Raw genomic sequence first — 22,287 nt, forward strand, 5'->3', positions numbered from 1 at the left:
GGTTGACTCTTGACATAGGATGCTTTGACAAAAGAGAAAATTATGGGGTAATAGAAAAGCGAGCTCTTCAGGATGTTAACCAGGATCAGTCTTTGTGTTAAATCAGATCTTGACAAAGTGATAGCTTTTGGAGGATGGAGGTTCCCAGTATCATTTGTCTACTGGATACCGTGGCTTCTGTCAATCACTTGTAGGTTTGCCTTGCTCGCTGCAAAACGTAACAGATGATTATTCTGTCTGCTTCACAGAGACTGGCTCAGTGGGCCCTTCTCTGCCTAAGCATAGGTCATCTTCCCGAGATAATTAGATGGTACATATCCCTTCTGACCTTTTGCTTCGGCCAGCCACCAGTCTTTATTGCCACTCAGGTCAGAAAACCGAAGTATCCTAACCTTCTGGTACTCCTGAAGACTGAGTTCTTGGTCATTTCTTGCTTGAAATGCGTAAACAGCATAGAAGGTCTGAAAAACGAAAGCCACGTAAACCAAAATCGGAATTGAAAATTGTAGCCACATCTTACCCTGTCATTGTGTATCAGTATGAATTCTGTGTACAGAAAACATGTAATAACATCTACAAACCAGTGCACAATCAGTGCCTGTGACTGCTGGACAGGGCCAAAATAAAAAGCAGAATTGAAGGGTCTGGGGAATTCTGCATGAGGAGGAATGAACCAAACTCCAAGATCTCATCACTTTACTACACTGGTTTTCAGCTCACACCAAGTGGCTGTGGATCGCATGAAGAATTTTCCAGCAAGGTTTTCTCAGGGAGAATCACCTTTCCCAAAGCTCTTGTATTCAAATGTGGTACATCGGTCACTTCTGTGCCTTGCTGATCAGCATGTCAGCTCCCTTGTCAATGGTAAGTCTAAAAACGCCCCAAACTGAGCTATTTTGCAGGTTCTTTCTCCATAGAAGAACCATGAGGCATTGTACGTGGGATAATGCAAGAGTCTATTTTCTGTGACACAGAACTGCAATTCACAGTTTAACTGATTATCTTTTCTTCCCTCATAGCTACTTAAAAACAGAGGATAACAAATTCCCAAGTCACACTGATAGATTAGTGCCAGTCTTTTCTGGTGTAAAAGGAAACCATTTAAGTTATAAACAGTACACTTCTAGATTTGAAATAGGAGCAACCAGAAGACAGGTAATGGTGTGTATCATACTTACATGCTGATCATCCATATCCTGAAGAGCATCAGTCCCTGTGCCATTAATTGTGGGATTTTCACAGAATTGGAGAGAAGAGCTGCTGTCACTCTTCTTGTGCCCTGGACTTCTTGTGCTGCTGTCAGTAGAGGGCCGTGAAGAGACAAAGAGGCTGATGTTATCAAAATCATCATCACCAAAGCCATTTTCTGTGACATCCTTCTGTGCTTTGGCTGGATTGTAAGGCCTCAGGAAGGAGGAATACACATACCCTTTAAGGACTAGAAATCAGAATAAAGAGACAGAAAATAAACAAACAGCAAAACACTGCTGAAACACCTAAAATCATTTCAAAGCCAGCCATTTTATGCAGCTGTCAGTATGACAGAGGCAAACAGAGGGGGCCACAATGAAAAGAAATCAGTATCCCAAAGGGAAGCTGTTGTTGGGACCTCCATGCAGAGAACTTACTTCCTGTGTCAACAAGCCATCTGCTTGTACTTCCAAAGGGGTCCTTTTGCTCCACGACAGCCACCAGTTCCCCCTCATGTAAATTGATATCAAGTTCCTGCGTGGCATTGCACTTGCGCTTAGCTTGGTACAGCGATTCGGGGCTGTACGTAGACAACAGCTTGGACCTGTGGCCTTCTGTTTGACGTGGGGACTCCACCTGAAAAGCAAAAAAAAAAAAAATTCAGACTCAGTAATGCTGAGGTCATTTCTGGAGCAATTTAATTGCAAATAATCTGTGTATGTTGCCAATGGACACCAGGTTTTTACAGGTAGACCAAGGAGTGACTTAACACAGCTATATGTGACTAAATGGCCTTTGCATATGCAGGAAGGACCTGTCCTACTGCTATATTAATAGGTGAGCAGTAAAGGGCAGATTTTAAATAAATGTAGAAATTTCACTAATTAAAGACCGCCTAGTCTGTCCTCTGCTCTCAAAGGGATTGTGTTCTGTACATGAACTGTCTCTTGCTTAACTGTTTTTCTGAAGAAATTACCTTTGTATTCCTATGTAACATGACCAAAAAAAAAGCATAATCCAAAAATGGGCTGAGGTTTGCTAAGACCAAATAACAACTTGCATGATAAGGCACTAGTCAAAAGAAATCAGTGGTACCCAAACTGTTCGCTTTTTGGATGAAATTACCTCCCTAAATGAGGCATGGAGCTATTAACTGCTTGAAGCCTATTTGTTTCAGAGTTAGGTTAGAGGGCAGGGAGAGAGGTGCTGCACATCAATATGATCTTAACATACCACAGAAGGAAGAACACATTTGCCTTACTGATGCGAAAAGGAATCCTACAGCTTCCTCAGCTGCTCCTGTAAACCTGCACTAGAGTCTTTATTTTACTTTAAACAAGACTCCTAAAAGCTCTGGAAATGTCTGATAAGATTGGGAATCTTTAAAATCTTCTGCTGTTGGGGTGTATGTGTGTGTGTATGTGTGTAAACACCAGTACCCACAGCTGAGCATAGGGGAAAAAATCATCTGAATTACAAAACTAAGATACACTAAAAGAGTATTTAACAAAAGAAGTAACCCAAGTTATTTATACGACCTTAGACTTAACATGTGCTTAAAGGCCTAAGAGTAAGCAGAGGTAATTTCAAGTGGATTTTTAAGATAATAACATGAAAAAAACTGAAAAATCTTCAGAAGATACAAGTCAACGAAACAGCTTCACTCTAATGACCTGATTCAGAGACACAGTTAAGAGACCAAGCCCAAACCTTTAGGCTGCATAAAAATGGATTTGTTTCAAAAGTGATCAAAAGAGGACGCTTTATACACAATTCAGATGTATGGTACTCACAGGAGAAGGGACAGGTTTCTTTCTTTCCAAGCTCAATTTTCTCTCAATAAATGTTGCACTGCTGTTTTCTTTTACAAAATTCAGCTTGTGAACCTCCTCTATCAGTTGATTCTGCACTTCACAGATGCTTGAGGAGGACAGCTGCAAACACAAATGTGGGTTAGATCTCATGTACAAAATTGTAAGGAGATTTGAGAGAGAGCAGATTTGGCTTAATGGGCTGAAAGCTAGGAGTCAGGAAATCTGACAAGTCATGCCAATTTTCTGCAGAGCCCATAGTGCAGTGTACTCTCTACATACAGGACGTAAAGAGAAGAAAGGGTCTTGCCTAAAGAAAGTTTCTAGTAATTGCTATTAGATTTAAAAGACATGGCAATTGAAGTTAAATCATTAAAAATATTCTGAGCGGTGCTGAAAATGAACAGCCTTGTACTTATGCTACTGAGCCACCTGCTTTCAGATGCAAATGTGCTTCTCAGCAGCTCTCAGAGTGGCCAGTGTGCTGCAGAGCTTGGAGTAGTTTACCCCACAGCTGTGTGTTTGTGCAGCCGGGTGCTGCCAACAGGTTAAAAATCGTTGGGTAAGCTGAGTCTCTGTCTGTGGCACTGGGTAAGTGCTTTTGGTCTATGCCTAACCCCAAATGTATTTGCTGATGTAAACAGAAAAGAAAGAAAAAGAATTTGATTTTTTTAGCCAGACCTTCACCGAAAACAATGCTCGTACAACAGCTTACAAAATATGACAATGTCAAATTACAGGGATGCAATTTCTTCATGTGGGAAAAGCCTTCATTTTCCCATTAGACACATAGCTCTGTCTTGATCCTGACCTTGCTTTCTTAATTTTTTCAGCTACCCCTGACTATAATGTGCTCTGTTCAAGCCTCAATGGGAAGGAATACCCTAGAACTGCCTTACTACAACATGTTTCCTATAGAGAGTCTTGCTCTGGTTCAGGTGAGTGGATTTGGATGTGTGGAAAGCACTGTTGCAGCTGTGCTTCTCAGGGGGTTCAAGTCCTCCAGGCAAAAGTATGACATAACTGAAACACAGTATGATTTTCACACAAATTGAGAATAGTTTTTCAATTTCAATCTTCAGGTAATGACCATGGTGCCCAGAAAGAGTAGAGTGGGCTGGAGGAACTAATGCCCTCCTGCATAGCCCACACAGGCTCCTTTGGTACTTTTGGCTATATAAGTAAAATGATTCGGACTTTCTATGCCAGCACAGACAAAGCTATTCCTTACTGCCGAGAGGTGTCTGCAGGAGCTTCTGCAGCATATCTGGGTTTAAAAGCAACTTGATTTCCATAAAAATTATTTCATCAGATCTCCTGACTTGTTTCTCTTTTGCAGTCATCTGTGACTCTGCAGGTCTAGCAGCCACAGAAATGTTCATGTACTTTCTTAGAATTTCTCTTTCCTGCGTTTTCTGGGCCATTTAGGGTAGATGCTAAGAAACAAGACTAAAATGCTAGCAGCTGCCTCCCTTTTGCCTCACTGTAATGTTCTTGCCATTACTATCACTGCAATAGCTGGAACAGTTCCATTAGGATCGTTCTCTATGAAAAGTCCAGGTCTGAAAATACTTAAGCTCAGAACAGAAGTTTCTCAGAACTCAGGTCTCCAGGAGTCTGGGGTGACCTTATCACAGCCTTCCAGTACCTAAAGGAGGCCTAAAGGTTTCAAACTGAGAGGAGGTAAATTTAGATTATATATTAGGAAGAAATTCTTTACTGTCAGGGTGATGTCAGGCGGTACTGGAACAGGTTGCCCAGAGAAGTTGTGGATTCCCTATCCCTGGAAGCATTCAAGGTCAGGTTGGATGGGGCTCTGAGCACCTTGGTCTCATGAAAGATGTCCCTGCCCATGGCAGTGGGGTTGGAACTAGATGAATTTTAAGGTCCCTTCCAACCCAGACAATTCTGTGATTCTGTGAACTTAACCTTTGCAGAGCCTGCAAAGGAGAAAAAAAAAAACAACCCAATTGTGCTCAGCAGAACAAGAAAAAATCAGTGTAGCTTGTGGATGTGTGTCCTACATACCTTTAACCAAAGCATACAGAAAGAAAAAAAGACAAATTAAGTCAGAGCTATACCTGTTTCTAATGTACTTACTGGAACAGGCACCACCACAGCAGAATTTGATTGAAGTGCTGCAGACATAATATTCCTGAGGAAGGTGATGAAGCAGTATAGGCAGTTCAACACAATCTTTTTGGCTGCTCTGTTGAATACCTGAAGTTCTTCCACTAGCTGTGCATTTAGAGCCTCATAGTCTTTCTTTGCCAGGTCCAGCTCTTCTCCGGTTGACCTCTGAAGGCAGCTGTTGTAGTCCAACAACTTGTCATAGCGCTTCTGGATGAGCTTCTGAGGGCCTGAAAACAAGGCTTGTAGTGCTGAGAGAGGAGTCAAAATCAGCTTGTCCAGTTGAGCCATCTGGAAAGGTATAAAACAGACCTACTCATTACTTCATTCATACAGTCCTTCAGACTCCGTAACAGGTTGAGCCTGATGGCAGCCTGTCAAGCCACCTGTTAATTAGTCTTCACAAACTGTTGCTTTCAGTGGCAGCCTCGAGCAAGGTCCAGCATGACTTAGAATCTCCTTCATGAGGCTGCAAAGGAGAGGTATCAGTTTTGCAGCCTGCAGTGTCTGGCAATGGCAGTGGTGCCTTGGAGCATGCAAGGTGTTACCACTGGGGGAAAACAGCAAGGATTGGCATAGTGGTCCTATAAAACCGGGATTTCTTTAACTGAAAGGTACCATGCCAATATACAGCCTAAAGGCAATGAGGTCTTGTGAAGTGGCAGTCTTTTTTGCCTTTTTTTTTTTTTTTTTTTTTTTCCTCTGGAAACAGCTGTAACTCAATTCCTGTTTAAACAAACAAACACAGTCACTTGATTTGATTAAATTAGGTTATGCTTGTTGGTTTTATCTCTAGTAATCAACAAAATTAGACACCTGGTAAAAAAAAAAAGTCTCTGACTTTTCCATTAGTCTCTAATTGTCTCAAGGGATTAATATTGCATGAAATAAAATTTATTTTTGCAAGTCACTTGTTCAGATACAGCACAGGCTTGTAGTGAGTGAAACTCATCATCATATTAAAGCTCTTGGACGTTGTATGTGATTGAAGTTGTTGGGTTTAATGTGAGAATACAATCAGCTGTATCTGTACCCTCCAAAACACATCACAATTGAGGACAGATCCATTTTAGCCCCAGAATTGCTCTTCCAAGGCCAAGATGACATACACTGGCTGGATAGATCCTATTTTATTTCCACTTGAAAATTTTCCCAAAAATATAACAAGATAGGAAGGTATTAATTATTGACAAATGCACAAAGGGGAAAAAAATTAACCCAAGCCCAGTGCTGAGACCTCCCTTGATAAAAACCTTTCAGGAAAACATGTGAAGAACCCTACAGGTTGTTCAGTGAGAACATCTACCCACTGTGCAACACCAAGACAAAAGTTTGATTTTAAAAAAACCTTATACATAGGATAGAGAATCCTTGTAATCTTGTAAATCCAAGACAGAGAAATAAACAGACAATTTAACATGGTTAATAGCAATGTCCTCAGTTTAAACAAATAGTATTAAGTTGTTTGGGTTTTTTTAATTACACAGACCTTCAGAATAACTGGGTCATGAGCTGGTAGGTGTTACAATTTTTTTTCTAAAAAGGACTATTTTGTTTCAGCTCTTGTGGAATTACTTTTACTTCTCTTTGATGTTTCTGAATATGAGGGCAGCTTCCATAATGAACACACTCATCACTGCAATGATAGAGGGGTAATCTTTTGCACTTTATGCACTCTTCCATTGGAAAGGCATTGAAAATATCTTCCTGATTTTTGAGATTAATTTTTGAGATAATTTTCAAATGTGCGAATTTCAGAGGAAAAGATATACATCATCGTACTTCCCTGTCACTATTCTGAAGGTTGTAGTCTGCCAAAGAGTGTTCATTTTCTTGCAGGCTGAATGTTTTGGAAAGGATTGAATGGCTATATTTTAGTCAGCACAGAGCTAGGAAAGCGTAAGAAAACCTCCACCACTGAATTTTTCCAGCTTGAGCAGCTCTTTGAAGAAGCAGCCTGTCCCGTTTTGAAGAGACATTTTACCTGTCTTATTAGACCCAGACATTAGAGTTTATTTGAATTCTGAAAGCAAAAGGCTAGTTGAAAAACTCCTCCTTTTTTTTTTTTTTAATTGCTTTATTAATTACTATGTGGTATATTCAGAATTTTCACAGTTTCCCTATGTGGAGGACTTAACAATGCTGTGTTAATATCTGGACTGATCTTAGAGGCCTTTTCCAACCCAAACAGTTCTATGATTCTATGACTCTAAAGGTAATAACTTACTTGAAAAGTCAATAAATCTGAGATTTTCACCAATATGTGATTCCAGGAGCTAACTGTACATGAGCCCAGTATAGATCACAAAAGTTACTCTTAAACTGCAAGTGCTGGTAACAAAAGTAGAAAGGCTAAGACCTGCTGCTCTTGTCTGAAGACATACAAATCTAGCGCAAAGATTTTAGTTTAAGCCCAGGAATTTAGCTTGAGAAGTTTTCTTTAGTTTCTCTATGGAAAATGCAACGCATTTACACTGAATTTTATCTTAGTTCTTACAGAAACTCAACCAAAACCCCCACTCATCTTTTCCAATGGATTCCTAAAGTGAGGGGGTTTAGTTCCTTTCTGTCCTAGTCTTCCTCACATACACCTGTTTTCTCACACATACAGATGGCTGTGTAACACTGGACACTGCATAAACTTACAAGGTCTTCACAGAGATTTGCAGTGTTGTTCCCTTTTTTCAAACAATCATTGGCTTTGTCACCTTTGTCTTGCAAGATTTCCTGAAGCACAATTATATTCTGGGCAGCCAGATGTATAGAATCCTGAAAGAGAAGATGGCAGGAAGATGAAACAGTATTACAGTCTGTTTTAATATACTGCATTTACTCGGCCAGATACCACTGATGGAATTTTCCATCTCTGACACCCATGCAGCTGCTGTGCAGTTTCCAGCCATTGTGGGGTTGTTTACTGTGATAATATTTTCCTGTGGTTTGTCTATTTTCAGTGCAAACTACCTAAGAATCAAGTTGTTAATGTTCACCTGAAAAAACTATGCCCTAAACTAATGAATGTCCTACTGGAAAACAGCTACTCCTCAGCAAGAAGCCAGCTGGAGACCCATGCATCCTCAAAAGCCTCTTTTGGGGACTAAGTAGAACTAAAGTGGTGTATTTCACTTACTCAGAATTTTAATCTTAATGAAGTGTGGATCCATCTGGATAAGGAACTGTCAGCACCATTCCAGGCATCAACCCTTGTGGGCTGAGCTCACTGGCCTCACTCTGTTTGCTGAATTAAACAAGGTGCATTTGCAATAAGCCCTGGCCAGCTGGCTTTTGACCTTACCCACCTCTCAAACAACTTTTAAGTTTGGTTAGGGCACCCTTACACTTTGACCTCATGCCAAAGTTGGCAAGTAGTCCATGAGAGGGAGAGGTTGATAAGTCACAAACCAACCCTCAACTTCGGAGAGGAGAGTTGAAGCAAAGACATTTACAGAACTTGGACAGTCTGTATATCTAATGCCAGGCCTCAACACAACCTAGCAACAGGAAAAAGGAAGGAGCCTTCACATCCAAAATACATATTTTAGGACATTGTAATTCATATGGCTGCAACTCAGTTCTTCCATTTTTAATGAGAATCAGTTTGTGCTCGACTGCAGCAGATGGGCGCGACAGCTTCACACAGCGATTGAAAGTCCTAACTGTGCCACCAGACAGCACCTTCTTCTCTGCACTGCACCTGTGGGTCTCCACAGAGCCTGCTTCTGTCAGGGGAAAAAATGCAAAAGAGATGGCTTCAAAACTTCTTTGCCATGGGCTCAGCAATGTATAAGCAGCACAACTCATTTATTTAATACTCTGATGTAGACAGGCCTGCTTATAAATAATTTGGTGTTGCCTAACCAGTGGCAGAAATCTGTGTCAGACTGGTTATGGACAGGGTTTGTGGCCACAGATTTCAAAAAGGCTTGTACCCACCTGTAGGTGTTGCGAAGAGAGCGAAATGTTCTTCACACACAATTTCACAGTCTTCTCTAAACTTCGAAACAACTTTTCTTCCTTATTAAAGGTTTGATCTTTCACCTAAAATAGACATTTCCACTGTTATTCTGGCAGCCCAAAGGAGCCTGGCTAATGAAAGAGACATCCGGAGTGCTGCTAAAAAAATCCCAAACCTTTCCTGAACTCCTCCCTTTGAAAACAGATCAACCCTTAATCCTCCCAAACTCCGGTTTTAATTCAAGAGAAGCGAAAACCGCAAGGCAGCACGACAGAGAATTCAATTTTTAAGTCCCCGTGGAGTCGCTTTTTTAACGAGCACGCCATCGCGAGCCGACAGAACCCTAATTGCTGCTCCGTTTGAGGAGAGGACGGGGAAGGTGGATGGTGAGATGTTTTGGTGTCGTGGCATCATCCCCTCGGCCGGGTGCCGGTCCGTGGGCGATGGGGCGCATTCCCCGCGGGGGGCTGTAGGTGGCGCTGTTACCCCTAGAGCCGCGCCAGCCCTTCCCTGGAAACGCCGGCAGCTGGGAATGGGCTTGTGCTGCTTCTGGGCGCCAGCTGGAAAACACCCTGGAAACACGTTTGTTTCTGCCCACCTCTCACCTGGGGAGCTTGAGAGATCTCAGGGCTCGTCTTAGGGGTCTCGCTGCAAGGGTCACAGCGTGTTTCAAGATGTGTATTGGAAAGTTTCTTAGTCTAATTAAGCAGCAGAGACGGCTGAATCTTTAACAGATGTGTTCTGATTCTAAAATGATTCTCAAATGTTTCAAGCTTAATGAGAAACAAAACCAAAAAACATAAACCAGAAGCTTCTAAAGGAAAAAAAAAATCACATATCCTCTTAATCAAATTTAATTCCTTTTTTTTTTTTTCTCATTTTATAGCCTTGCTGCTGCCTGTCACATTCTGAATACAAAAATTTCCACTGTACAAATAAATGAACAGAAAAAAAAATGTGGGTAGTTTGCACCAGAGAAAGGGGGAAACCACTGATAAAAAACAAAACAGGAAAAAATGGCATGTGCCTTGTAAAGTCACATCTAGAAAAGCAAGTGACCTTATACGATCAGCCATCTCATGCAGTGAGGTGCACTAGATATCATTTTCAAGGTCAGTTGCAATTGATTTTCTTTTAGATTTAGATTTAAGCCTTCCTGAAAATGTTTACCCTGCTATGTTTTGAATTACAACTTTGAAACTATGAAGGAGCATTTTATTTTTGGCTGCCCAACACCCATCAGACTCATCACAGAGTTGTTTGTTTCTGGTAGTTTTGATGGTTCCAGGTCTTTACACATGTAGAGGCAAACCCCATGGCCTTTCCTAATTAGAGGTATTGCTCATCTTCCTTGATGGGTTCTGAATCTGAATGCTACAACATGGAGCAAGACGGACTGAACACGTTCTCAGCCCCAACAATAACTATTGCCAGTTTATCTGCCAAATGCTGACCTCAGGCTTTGTTTCCCAAAACTACCACTCACTTCCTCTCTACTGAAGATCAGAAGTTTGAGAAACTCTCGTGCAAAAAAAGGAAAAGGTGGAGAACACATTACATTATTTTCTATTTCAATCACCAAGATCTTTCCTGTCTACTGTGACAGTCAGAAAATGACTTTATAAATTACGCAGGAAAAAAAAAGCAACACCACAAACTCCATTTCCAACATATTTTGAGAAATGTCCCGAGCAAAAGCAGAACTGAAGCTGTTGATGCAAATCTGCAGTGGGATGAGTAAGTACCTGAGGTTCTCCCCCCGTCAGTATTTTCAGATGGCTGGTGACCCTCTTGGATTTCTTGCTAATGGAGTGAATGTTCAGTCGGGAAAACTTTTCTTTAAGGGTTTCATCATCATCATTCTTCCTATACTTCAGCACTGCAGACAGAGAATTTCATTACATTAATAATCTGTATTCGCAGGACTTTTCATAGGGACAGGCGCACAAATATGAAACCATTTGAGAGCAGACACTTTGATGTCACTTGCTGTAATCTTGTGTGAAAATGCTTGAGAGGATGAAAACCCTGTTATCAACACTAACCTTGGGAAGAGTGAAGTTCAGGCTTCAGTGTGGCAAGCCTATAAGAAATACTACTATTACTGCATCTTAATTATTATCAATGTTTGCAACTGCATTACAGACAATATAACACGAAGTCTTTCATAGTTTTGATACTGGAGTTACCAGACAGACAACATAGTTGGCTGAGGATAAGTGAAATTAAGGCATCTGTCACCTTTTGAAACTCAGTGCATTACACAGCATGGGTGGCACCAGCCAAAACTGTTGTAGTGAAATACCTGGAGCTGAAACCTCTCTTGTAATGGACAGCCCAAACCTACAAAGACTTGCTGTGCTTTTTTCTTACCTAAATCTTTCCTCCTTTTAAGTTCATTGATGTTCACATTAATGTTTTTCATGGCAAAAAGGGCATCTTGTAGCGCCTTGTGGTCAGGGTGAGAAGCAGGAGTTGAATTCAAGAGCTCATGGAGTAACAAGGGATATTTCATCACCCGTTGCACTGGTTTAATCATCAGGGATCCCATGTCCATTAGATTTGGCTTTCCTCTGTAATTTATACCAAAAAAACTGTCACAAAATGAGAAATTCCTTGAAGTCAAAACCTTGTTATTATTTCTGTCTAGCGATTGAAGCTGCTGCCTTTTATATCCTTCAGCTGAGCTTTCACCTACAGAAAATATCAAAACCAGAGCAGTGCTTTGCACTGAGTAATAGTCACTTAAGTGCAATTAAGTCAAAAAATAAGACACATCTGTCAGGGAACGGAGCCTGTTGTAAATGAAACTCTTCTGTTGCCCCCTCGATGTGAAATACACCCAGAATTTTCTGTATTTTCAGCAACCTACCAGACTATTGCTTAGACATTACTTCTGAAATTGTCCCACTCAGTCTGAGGGTGCGTGTGGTGTAACTTACACATCACAACACCCAGGAAGGGAGAAGTAGGTGGAAGAACAAATAACAGGAAGCTTGAGAAATGCATGTGAGAAGGGCTGTTACATCCTGCTCTAGCGCCTCAGGCTTAAAATTTCAACATCTACGTGCTGAGAGTAACTAGGGAGCCTGCTCACACTGCACCCCTTCTCACAAAATCTCTGACTTGCTACAGTGACCTGAGTCTTAAGCTTTACTGTCTTTTACTTCTGTTTTTTCTTTGCTGGCTGCCAGATAGTTATTTCTAATGATGCCTGAGCTTCCAAGGGTACCAGATTGGGCCTGGGGAAATGTTGAACATTCACTCAGGCTTGATCCAACCTGCTGGAAGACTCCTTGCACAAAGGCAAAGCAGGCAGCTGGTCAGGGTGTCAGAAGGATGAGAGTAGGAGAGTCACAGCTTCCAACACAGGCAACAGGGGTGCTCTGTGGATCTAGGCTCAACCCCTACTGGCTGGGCAAGGGCAGCTTCCCCAGGCATCCAAGTGCCTCAGGCCATGAAGGCCACCCGAGCTCTTGGGCCCCAAACCAGCTGAACTCATGCTCCAGCCCTGCTCTGGACAAAAGACTTTGCTTACACTCTCCAGGGTTGAATGGAAGAGGCTGTGCAGTGTGCAGTCTGTCACAACAGCCTGGAAGAAAAGAGGGAAGGGCAAGATCGAGCCATACGTGCCTTCATTACCTTCTATGTGGCTGGTAGAAACATGGGTTACCCAGAAGAGGTAACACCAGGTGGTCAAATCCTAAGACCAGGCCCAGCCACTGCTGAGCCGCCAGCAGCAGGACAGACATGTCCTTGGCCTCTCCTTGCTACAGTGCTCCTCAGCAAACCAGGCAAAGCTCCAGCATGAGCTACCTGGGACCTCCCTGCCAAAACTGAGCATGAGCTGCTGGTAACAGTGTGGAGGGCAATAAAGCAGAGCAAGCTTTCCATTTGCATGGCCAAAAGGCTGCTTTGGAGGAGAAAAAGTTGTTTGACATTAACTGTGCAGGAGTTAAGGGTAGGCAAAGAAGGGTTTCTGCATGTGGAAAGATGAAATAACATGATGTAGGAAAGTACAAAGAACAGGGAACAGCCACTTGGTTTCGCAGGCTGACATCTATTGTTTTGAGCAGCAGAGAGAGTAAAAGAAAAAAAAGCCTTCATTCCCATTTTTATATGCATAAAAAGTACAAGAGCCAATCCTTACTGCTGACTAATTAACTAACAATTTGAATGTCTCTGAGAAGAGACATCTGCATATTTAAACCATCTCTCTCAAACAGACATTATCTGTAAAAAAGTTCTGCATGAAAAAAAATTAACAGTAGATGCCTTTTAAGGCTTCTTGATATCCCGAAACCTTCTCATCATTTCAATCCCCCCTCATTTCCCCTGTACCCTACATTAAATAGAGTGTTATTTTCCCTTCTTTTAGCTTCTGGCAGCAATAATGAAAAAAAAAATCTTAAATTGTTATTGTTTTCTCTGAAAAGCCCCATGAATGCAAATCTATAAAAGCTGCCTCATGAATGGAAAAAATCTTCAAGTGTCTTCTCTTTATACAGTTGCACTTTGGACAGCTGCCCAAGTGATAAACAGTCCTCTGTTTCGTATCTGCATGACACAGTCTTGCAGTATGGTGTGAGAGATAGCAGGTTTGTTATAAGATAATGACTCCCTGGGGCACTAAACGCCACAAAGTTCAACTCATCTAATTCTCCCCAGCACGATTAGCTGAGATAGCCACTCTTCCTGGACAAGTCCCATTTGCAGTGCATCCCATTAGGACACACCCGGCTGCTGGGCAGGACAGGGCCCTGCCACACAACCCAAGCAGGACAGTAACGGCTTGTGACATATATTGTGCAGAAAATTAAGTTGATAATTCATTTGTGATGCTACTTCAGCCTTCTCCCCGTGTTATTATGAATTTAGCAAGTATTCTAGGTCATACATAGCTGTACTAATCTCATCGCAAATTATTACCGTAGCTCCGCAGTAAATCCAGCTGGTGTAACTGCAGTGAGCTTCACGGCATACCCTTCCTCCTGCCTCCCAAAGTCACACATACAGAAAGATTCCCACCCACTTAAAAAACCCACGGTGGTGAGGTACACAAAGGCAGGAGATGCAGGATTTAGTTTCATCTGCTCTCATTACCCAGCAGCTTGTTCCAGTGGCAAACACAACAGCCAGCGTGGTACAGCTGGGCTGAGGCTGGTGGGATATGCAGCTTGCCAGTTTTGAAACAGTGTGCAGGCATCAGGCTGCAGAGCCAACTTAAAGTCTCAGGCTTCATGGTTTGCTGTGCAGCTTCATTTTAGTACAAGGCATGTAGGACACATAATTCACTGTGCCGTAACCATCTCATGCAAACCCAGGGAATTCACTGAGGTCACACACTTGTTAAGCCAAGCAGAGTTTTTAACCTATTGAGCTGCTAGCAAAAGGCAACACTGTCTGGTATTTATGTAATTGTTTTCTTGATCATGCTTGAATGAAAAGCAAGCTGGAAGCAGCAACATCACAGATCATTTGAAGTGAGTTAGGCTCTATTTTTCAGTTCAACGTCAATTAGATTTTTGGGTGCAGTCCTGCCACAACTCTGCAACCTCTAAGCTGAGTTGCAGGTGATGGGATTTCTGAGTGCCCTGATGGTCAGCAGGGAAGGCAAATGCCACCACACCATGTGAGGTAGCCAAGCTCAGGGACAGGAGTATACAAGAACGTCCTTTATCAAAACAAAATTCAGAAAAACTATTTCCTACCATAGAGTAAAGCTTGTAAACCCAAACTTTAGAGTTTCAACATGCAAATCCTTTGAAGTGTATTTTATGCAGATCATAATTATGACATGCGAATGACTGATTAACAAATTCTCTGATTTTACAGGTAGGTCTGTTCCTCTCCTACCAACATAGACCACACTTGCTCCTCTCTTCTCTTAATATTTCACCTGAAGTTGTAATCTTTTCCTTCAGTTCAGCCACCCCCTCCTCTGACCTCTCACCACAGGTAACTATAGGCATTGCTGCATTTCAATGGTCCCAAACCTGCTGGATGTCCAGAAACTGCAGCTGTGATAAATTCTCCTTTATAGCTTTTCAAAGACGTCACGTTTTGCACAGAAGTCCCTTAACCACAACTCACCAGTGGCTGGAGGAGTTTTCTGGCTAAGCGTTGCAACGAGCTCGTCATTGTCACTGTCAGAAGGAAAATCCTAAGGTGGGCTTCTCATGTAAGGCTACTGAAGGGGTCATCAGGTTAAAAACACCTTTACCTGTGAATCTGTCTGTATTGTAGCTGGTCTACAGCAGCCTATGCAAAATGATATCAGAATGTCTGAATTTCAAAAATTGACACTATATTGTTGACAAGCAGTCTAGCAGACTTCAGAGCCCTCTACATATGTCCTGGAAAAATCTTTGGCTTATACTGACATAAAAAGCTTGTCTTCTTAAAATTTCCACCTGTACAGTTTTAAACATACTAAAGATAATTTAAAGATATTTTAAAGATTATTTTACATGTAAGAAAGGCAGAGTACTTACTCTTCTTCATATATCTTTCTGCAAAAGAGAAGAAAACAAAATATGTATTAGATTCTTCCTAAAAGGATTTATACAGATCAGGAGCCAGATTCTCAGATACATTTCAGTGACACAGAGCAGCTGTAACTGGCCAGATAACTTGGGTTTATGGATGCTCTGTGTCAGCAGAGCTGTACAAAACAGCCAGAGAGTATCAGTTAATCTGGCCCTATAATTTTTTGAAAGGACAGCCCCAAATGAGAAAGGATTGTCAGAAACTTAGCTTTGGCTATGAGACCCAGCCTTGTCCTCCCACTGTTAAGAGAAGGAAGTTTGGATCACTCTGCTAACAACTGTGAGTAATATCAAGTCATTAATACAGAAAGTAAAAATAAATAAGTCATTCTTCTACTTTACATATATTCCTGTCTTCTCTCTTTAAAAAGAAATGTATTTCTAAAGGAGAAATAATACCTTTCAGCCTTTTAGGATATAGAATCAATGAAGCTGTTAAGCTTTTTGTTGACTACACATCAACTGAAACCTCTCCAGAGTAGGATGGAGTTGATATGTATACTAAAAGCAGCAGGGACTTACAATTGTAGCTTGCAAACATGCAAGCATGTGCATAGAATGTTTTCCTTGTGGTATGAATTCACTCAAATGCAAGAGAACCAAATGTCCCCCCATCTCTGCATTAGGCTTTCCTGACGTCACATCCTCAGCCACTTCTTTTTGACTGCCTACACTCTCATCCCCTTGCCCACCAGTGTCTAGCTGAGCATCTGGAAGCTGGTGCTTTCATTGCTTCTGCACTGTCAGCACTTTGTGTGCTTAGGACGTCCCTCTGTCCCTGTAATATGTGACCGAGCTACTTCAGGCTGAAAGCTGAGCAGGTAGTTGCCAGCATCCTTTCATTTTTACCATCTGCATTTCTTTGGCTAAACTAGCAAACAACATCCCCAGTTTGTATAATTACAGCTGAAACACGAGGCTCTACAGAATTTGGATTTGCACATGTCTCCAATGCAGACACCTACATTTTAGGATGGATTTTTTTCCTCTTCAGTCAACAGGAATAGGAATCTCAGCATAGTTAATTAAATCTGATTTGTCTGTACAGATGTGCAGAGTGCCACTCTCAAATTGCTCCTGATATAGAACTTGTTTTTCACATGTCAGATATTGCTCAGCTGAGGAACAGAAGCCCCCAGTAATGTCAGCTAATTTAAGATTTTTTTTTTTAATGGAACAGTATTCTTTCCAAGGAAAAGAAAATATTTAACAAGAAAACATTTTGCAAGAATAGTTGTCACCAGCACACACCCACACACCCTGACCCCACTACCCAGCCCCACCACCCCCTGCCCGCATTTGCTATGTCTCACAATGGAAAACAGCCTATAACTTATTTGCTAACAATCTTACATAGTTTTCTTCCTAGGGCAAATATTTTCTAATGGGTAGTAACAGGTTTAAATGACCACAGTTCTGCATTTGAGGGTGCACTTATGGGTCTTAATTGACTGCAATCTTTAAGCACTGGGAAAAAGCACAACATCGTATACACAAACCAGTCGTTGGTTCCTGTTTAAAGCCTAATCAGGAAAGAACAAGACAAAACAAGGCTTCATTGTAAGGAAGTCTTTGTCACTTCCTGCTAGCAAAGCTACGGTTGCTCAGCACAAAATATCCTTTCTCTTCAGAAAGCTCAGCTGTGATGTTGGAACAGGAGCACCTCTTGCTGGCTCTGGAATTCAAGTGGCAGCATCCACCCTACCATGGACATGGATGCTGTTTTTTATCTTTATTTTGTTCCGTGCCCCCTTGCTTCAGCGGCAGGGAAGAATGACGGTAGCGGCTTCTCTTGATTAGCCAAGAAAGAATTTTGTAGGCATCAGCAACTGAAACATCCCCTTAGGGGAGTTACCTGGTTATCCTTTAGCCTGAAAGCCTGAGTTTATATGAAAATCTATTTCTTTCAACTTCCAGGGTAGCTAAAACCTGAGCACCCTGCACATATACTTTGTTATGTATTTAATAACTGGACATATTGCACAAAATAAGCCTCATTTTAAATATAACCTGTTTTCAAAGTAAACATTTCTCTTTCAATGTTGTTGATATTCTCCTTCACCACTCTTTCAAGATTTCACTTGGACATACTTCCCATCTCCTAAATCTTAACACATCTCTGCTCTGAAATTGTGGCATGTTCCCTCCTGACAGCTCTGTGAGATGCTTTTGGGAAAGTGAGGGGGCAAGAGAATTTATGGGTGGAAAGAGAAGCACTCTCCATGGAGGGGATCAGCAAGTTCCTGTGACTGGCTGCAGGAGGAAGCTGTGGCGAAGGAAAGGTGGATCCTTTATTCTGAGACATCCCCTTTTCTTGACACATTTCCCCTAGCACTGGGGGCTGGCACTGAAGCCGATGGCATAAAGCACCTCCCACTGGTGGGACCTGGCAGCTTGCTCCATCACTGCTCGCTCTCAAACACCCCCATCACGGGGGTTCAGCACCACACACCAGCTCCAGACCCCTGGGGCTTTGCAACAAGGGCCCAGAAAACACCAGTAGCTCCATTACAGGCTATTTAAATTCAAGCAATAGAATAGCTGAAGAAAGGGGGACAGAAAGTTTTCTGAGAGCTGGGCAAGGTATTTCCAGTAGCCCATGATATGATGCAGCATTTTTTTTTATTTGCCAGTATGGGGCACTGAAACTAAGGCAAGAGCAACCTTTCTTTTCTTGTGCTATTTTTGGCCATCTTAGAGAGAAAGAAATCTAATCATGGCCCCTGGCTTGTCATCTTTTCATGAAAGCGGCAAAAGCTAGAGCTCCCAGCAAGCCTTATAGAACTCCAGATTTACAGGGGACCTTTCATCTACATCCATTTAAAATGTTCCCTGCCAGGCAAACTGACTATGGACGGAAATCATCATTTGAAAAGATCTTACTTTAAGGACTGTACACAGTCTCTTAAATGCTGCTTCAGTTCTTCATCCTTTTCATAGGATTCCAGCATGGTGTGTGCATCATCGTGGTGATAGCAATAGATTTTATATGTGTCTTCTAGTGGGCCTTTAATCTGCAAGAACACTTCCCCTGTTAAGGAGAAAAACAAAGCATGTCAAGTCAGACAACAGCATCTCAGAAGGAGTTTTATTATTCCACCACATTAGCCGTGAGCTAAAAAGGCTGGCTTCCACTTTACTTCCCTTAGAAATGATCTTGCGTGTTTATGTGCATTATTTATTACATGTATTTCTCAGCTGCTCATCTTTGTCATAGCCAGGCACCATTATATCAGTGTTAATGCACAAAAATTCCCTCAGGAAAAAGCAGGAAATCTCTATACCTCTCACCCCTTCAAACACAGTCTCCTAATTCACTGCCCCAGCTTAATGCCCCTTCATTGGAAAACACACGGGAGAGCTTACTGATAAAGGGAGACCATTTTTGCGTCATGGGCTGGCAGGAGAGATGAATGTAAGCCTGTTAGTTTTCCTTTTGATTTTTTTTTCAGCTGAATATGAACTTAATTGGGTTATAACAGGAATAATGACTCTATCTTACAGTAGCCATTTCAATTTTATCTGTTTCGCAAAATCCTGAAATGGCAATTGTTATGGCCTAGAACTGAGAATTTTCTTCTCATGACAGAGGGACAATCTCCACCTCTCCCCTGATTAAATAAACCCACAACGGCTTACAGACATTTTTATATAGTATCTAGGCTTATATACAACTGAAGAGGAAAAACGCTTCCATTTCAAGTCCTCCACACCAGCATTTTCCCCCAAAGAACAGTTGGGAATTTTAGAGGCACTAGTCTTACACTCATTTCCCATTTAATTCTGGAGCCTAATCCTCTCAGCCTAAAACTCCTGTGTCAGTTTCTATGTACATAAGAAATACTATCCAAGCGGAGAAGGCATGCTTCATCTCTTCTGCCGAGATATTATGTCCGTTCTTACACCCTTGTGTGGCAGTGCCCTGATCAGAGTCCTTGGAAATGCATATAATAAAAAACAGCAATGCTAAAAACTCCTGTCTCGGGCATTTACTGAAAATTACATCTATGTGGCAACAAGTCCAATGTTTTATAAACATTCCTTCTGAGTTATAGCAATGATTATCAAAGTTAGAAGCCGAACACCACATTAATTGGGAGCTGTCTGTTCATCCACTGAGCAAGCGCTGAGCTGTCAGGCATCCTGCACGTTCCATCCTGACCAGAGTGTGCTGTTTCATAATACATTGCATTGAACTGCTCCGTCTTAAAGTGAAAAATGATTCAGTTACCACAGTAACACAGCTCTGGGTTTTTCCCCCTAGCAGCAAAGGTTAACTGGGCTGTCTAATGCATGTTGGTTTCAAGGTGCGAGTAAGGAAAAAACAATGAAGAGCTAAGACCACCGGAGTTCATTTCAGTTACTGGAAGGGCACAGTCAGAAAAGCACCAGCATCCTATAGTTAATGCTCTTTAGCTGTCTTCTCTGTCTTGTGCTTACTGCTAATGTTGAATGCTACCAATGCACACTGCATCCTGACTTTCCCCGTGAACTCTCTATGCAGGTCTTTATTAGCTAACGATGTAACAGGAAACCTTAACAAGCTTTCTCTTGATCCTGAGCACTTGGTGCCCGATTCTCAGAGATGATGAGCTCTCACAGTGCTTAGCACGGCCTGTACTATGCTAAGCCCTCAACTGAGATTTCATTTTCAGTGGGGAAAATACCAGCTGCAGACTTACAGCTCCTTTTAGTATATTCTAGAGGCTGGAAATTATCTTCTCCGAGATAAAAGAGATGAGCGAGTTCTGTTCACTGAAGTATTGCGCCACAATGACAGATACTTTCATTGATGCTCAGCGATGAGAAAAATTATGGGCTGATTTCATGGATAGGGCCTTTTAAAAGCAGATGAGTTTCTTAAATGTAAGGCCCTTCTTGGTTCTGAGCCATATGGACCGAATCAGATGAGTTCTGGGCATATCACTTTGGGAGCTTGCTTTATGGACCAAAACCACACCGTATTTGGGCACAAATTGAAAAATGCTCTGACAGATGCAAATCTGCCTGATGCCTCTTCCAGAGTGTGGTGGTCATCACTGTGAAAGAGCAAGTGCTAGAAGGAAGGCTTGAGTAACAGAAACGGTTTCTTCCCATGTCTTTCAGTGGTGCTTCCTGTGTGGACAGCAGTGGGAGAGGGAAGAAGAAGGGGTTTAATAGCTACAGCTGAGTTAAGGTTACTAAGTCTTCCTATTCCTCTATATGCAGCATCCAGAACAGAGAGGAGAAAAAGTTCAGGGGAGAACTATAAAGGGTATTTAACCTCAGAGGCATTTAGCATGAGAAGACCACAAAAGGTCTGTCTACATTAGTGTTTTAGCTCAGATTATCAGAGGGCTTCTGAAGCCAATTACTCATTAGTCCTCATCTCCCACGCCTTGTATGTGTGGTAGAGCAGTCACAGAGACACAAACTGGATCTCTTTGGGGATGGTAATTACCAGAAGACACACTCCAAGGGCACATCTTATGCAGTCCAACCACAAAGGGCATGTCTTAATCCACAGAAACAGGCTACAGCCAGCGTGAAGTAAGGCCTCTTGAAATGTGTAGTATGGATACTAGCTCCTTAGCAGAAACTCTTTAACTCTGCAAGTCTGCTCCTATTGGACATTATTACTTGTCAGTGTGGACATAGACAGAGTTTGGAGAACATAGACTAAAATAAGACATGAATTTGAGCAACCACATTGTTTTGGTTTCAAAGCAGTGAATTAGCAGTTCTCCTCGACCTCACCATGATTAGGTTGCCTTCCAAAGTATGATATTTCAATGCAAGATATTTAAAAACATGAGGGAATATGATGTATGTGTTAAACATTCAGCCTGGTTTTTCTGTAGGCTAGCTTCAACAACTTTTACACTGATTATGAAGATCACCCCAAAAATTATTACTTTGATGTACTTTCTCAGGACAACAAAGCTACTAACTTACTGCTTATAATGATGCAATTATTCTCCCTGCATTTGTCTCAGCCTTTGGGAGAATGTCTCACAGCTTGACAGCTTTCTCCCTGGCACAGGTTAGCCAACTCTGAGATCCGCAATCCCATACATTTTCATGGGTTTTTGTCTGATTCTGGAGAAATACACCTACTAAATGGAGGAAATTATTTGTCTTTACTTCTGGATGTGGCAGGGAACTAATAGAATGATTTTCTTGGCTGTGAGAAAGGCACTTCCTGCTAGAATAGAACATTGCTTATTAAGAGTATGACTCATCATGATGCACTTTCACTGAAATACCGCCAAACAACAGACGTGTCAAACTACGTTAAGCTGTTGCCTTGGCAAACCTGATTGAGACGTGCTAGGATTAATACTTTTCCCAAGCCTCATAGGCTTTAATATATCATGTTTCTTAGTCAAGTGGCAACCCATATTTTTTACCCCCTTATCTGTGAGAAGAGGGGTACTTTCTCTGAGGTATTACCTGTGGTATGTCATCAGTTTAGGGAAGAAAGAACCTCCCTGACCTCAGAATCACAGCTGGAAGTTTTTTAAACTAAACTGTTTGACCTTGCACTAAAGTAAATTAAATATTCTCACCTAATCCCTTAGGATGGCTCACCTACAACCTCTGCACTAAAGAAGCAGTTACAGGAGACCCAATAAGTGGTAACTTCTTAAATCTCTCCAGCTGTACCAGAATG

The 22,287-nt window shown here is 41.7% G+C and overlaps 1 protein-coding gene across 1 annotated transcript in view; it reads right to left on the reverse strand.

Moving 5' to 3' along the window:
* ARHGEF38 (Rho guanine nucleotide exchange factor 38) overlaps positions 1-22,287 on the reverse strand; it is a 35,855-nt gene continuing 13,568 nt past the window's right edge. The window contains exons 4-14 of the mRNA XM_050338255.1: positions 18,519-18,666; positions 15,582-15,599; positions 11,461-11,660; positions 10,833-10,966; positions 9,066-9,170; positions 7,779-7,901; positions 5,103-5,423; positions 2,985-3,125; positions 1,629-1,827; positions 1,179-1,438; positions 1-461 (exon numbers count right to left, since the gene is read on the reverse strand). Coding sequence (XP_050194212.1) covers positions 276-461; positions 1,179-1,438; positions 1,629-1,827; positions 2,985-3,125; positions 5,103-5,423; positions 7,779-7,901; positions 9,066-9,170; positions 10,833-10,966; positions 11,461-11,660; positions 15,582-15,599; positions 18,519-18,666 — 1,835 coding nt within the window. The 3' untranslated portion in view covers positions 1-275. The remainder of the gene's footprint in view (positions 462-1,178; positions 1,439-1,628; positions 1,828-2,984; positions 3,126-5,102; positions 5,424-7,778; positions 7,902-9,065; positions 9,171-10,832; positions 10,967-11,460; positions 11,661-15,581; positions 15,600-18,518; positions 18,667-22,287) is intronic.

Source organism: Myiozetetes cayanensis, unplaced genomic scaffold, assembly GCF_022539395.1.
Source record: "Myiozetetes cayanensis isolate MyiCay16 unplaced genomic scaffold, myiCay2020 scf7, whole genome shotgun sequence".
In the NCBI taxonomy this organism is placed as follows: Eukaryota; Metazoa; Chordata; class Aves; order Passeriformes; family Tyrannidae; genus Myiozetetes; species Myiozetetes cayanensis.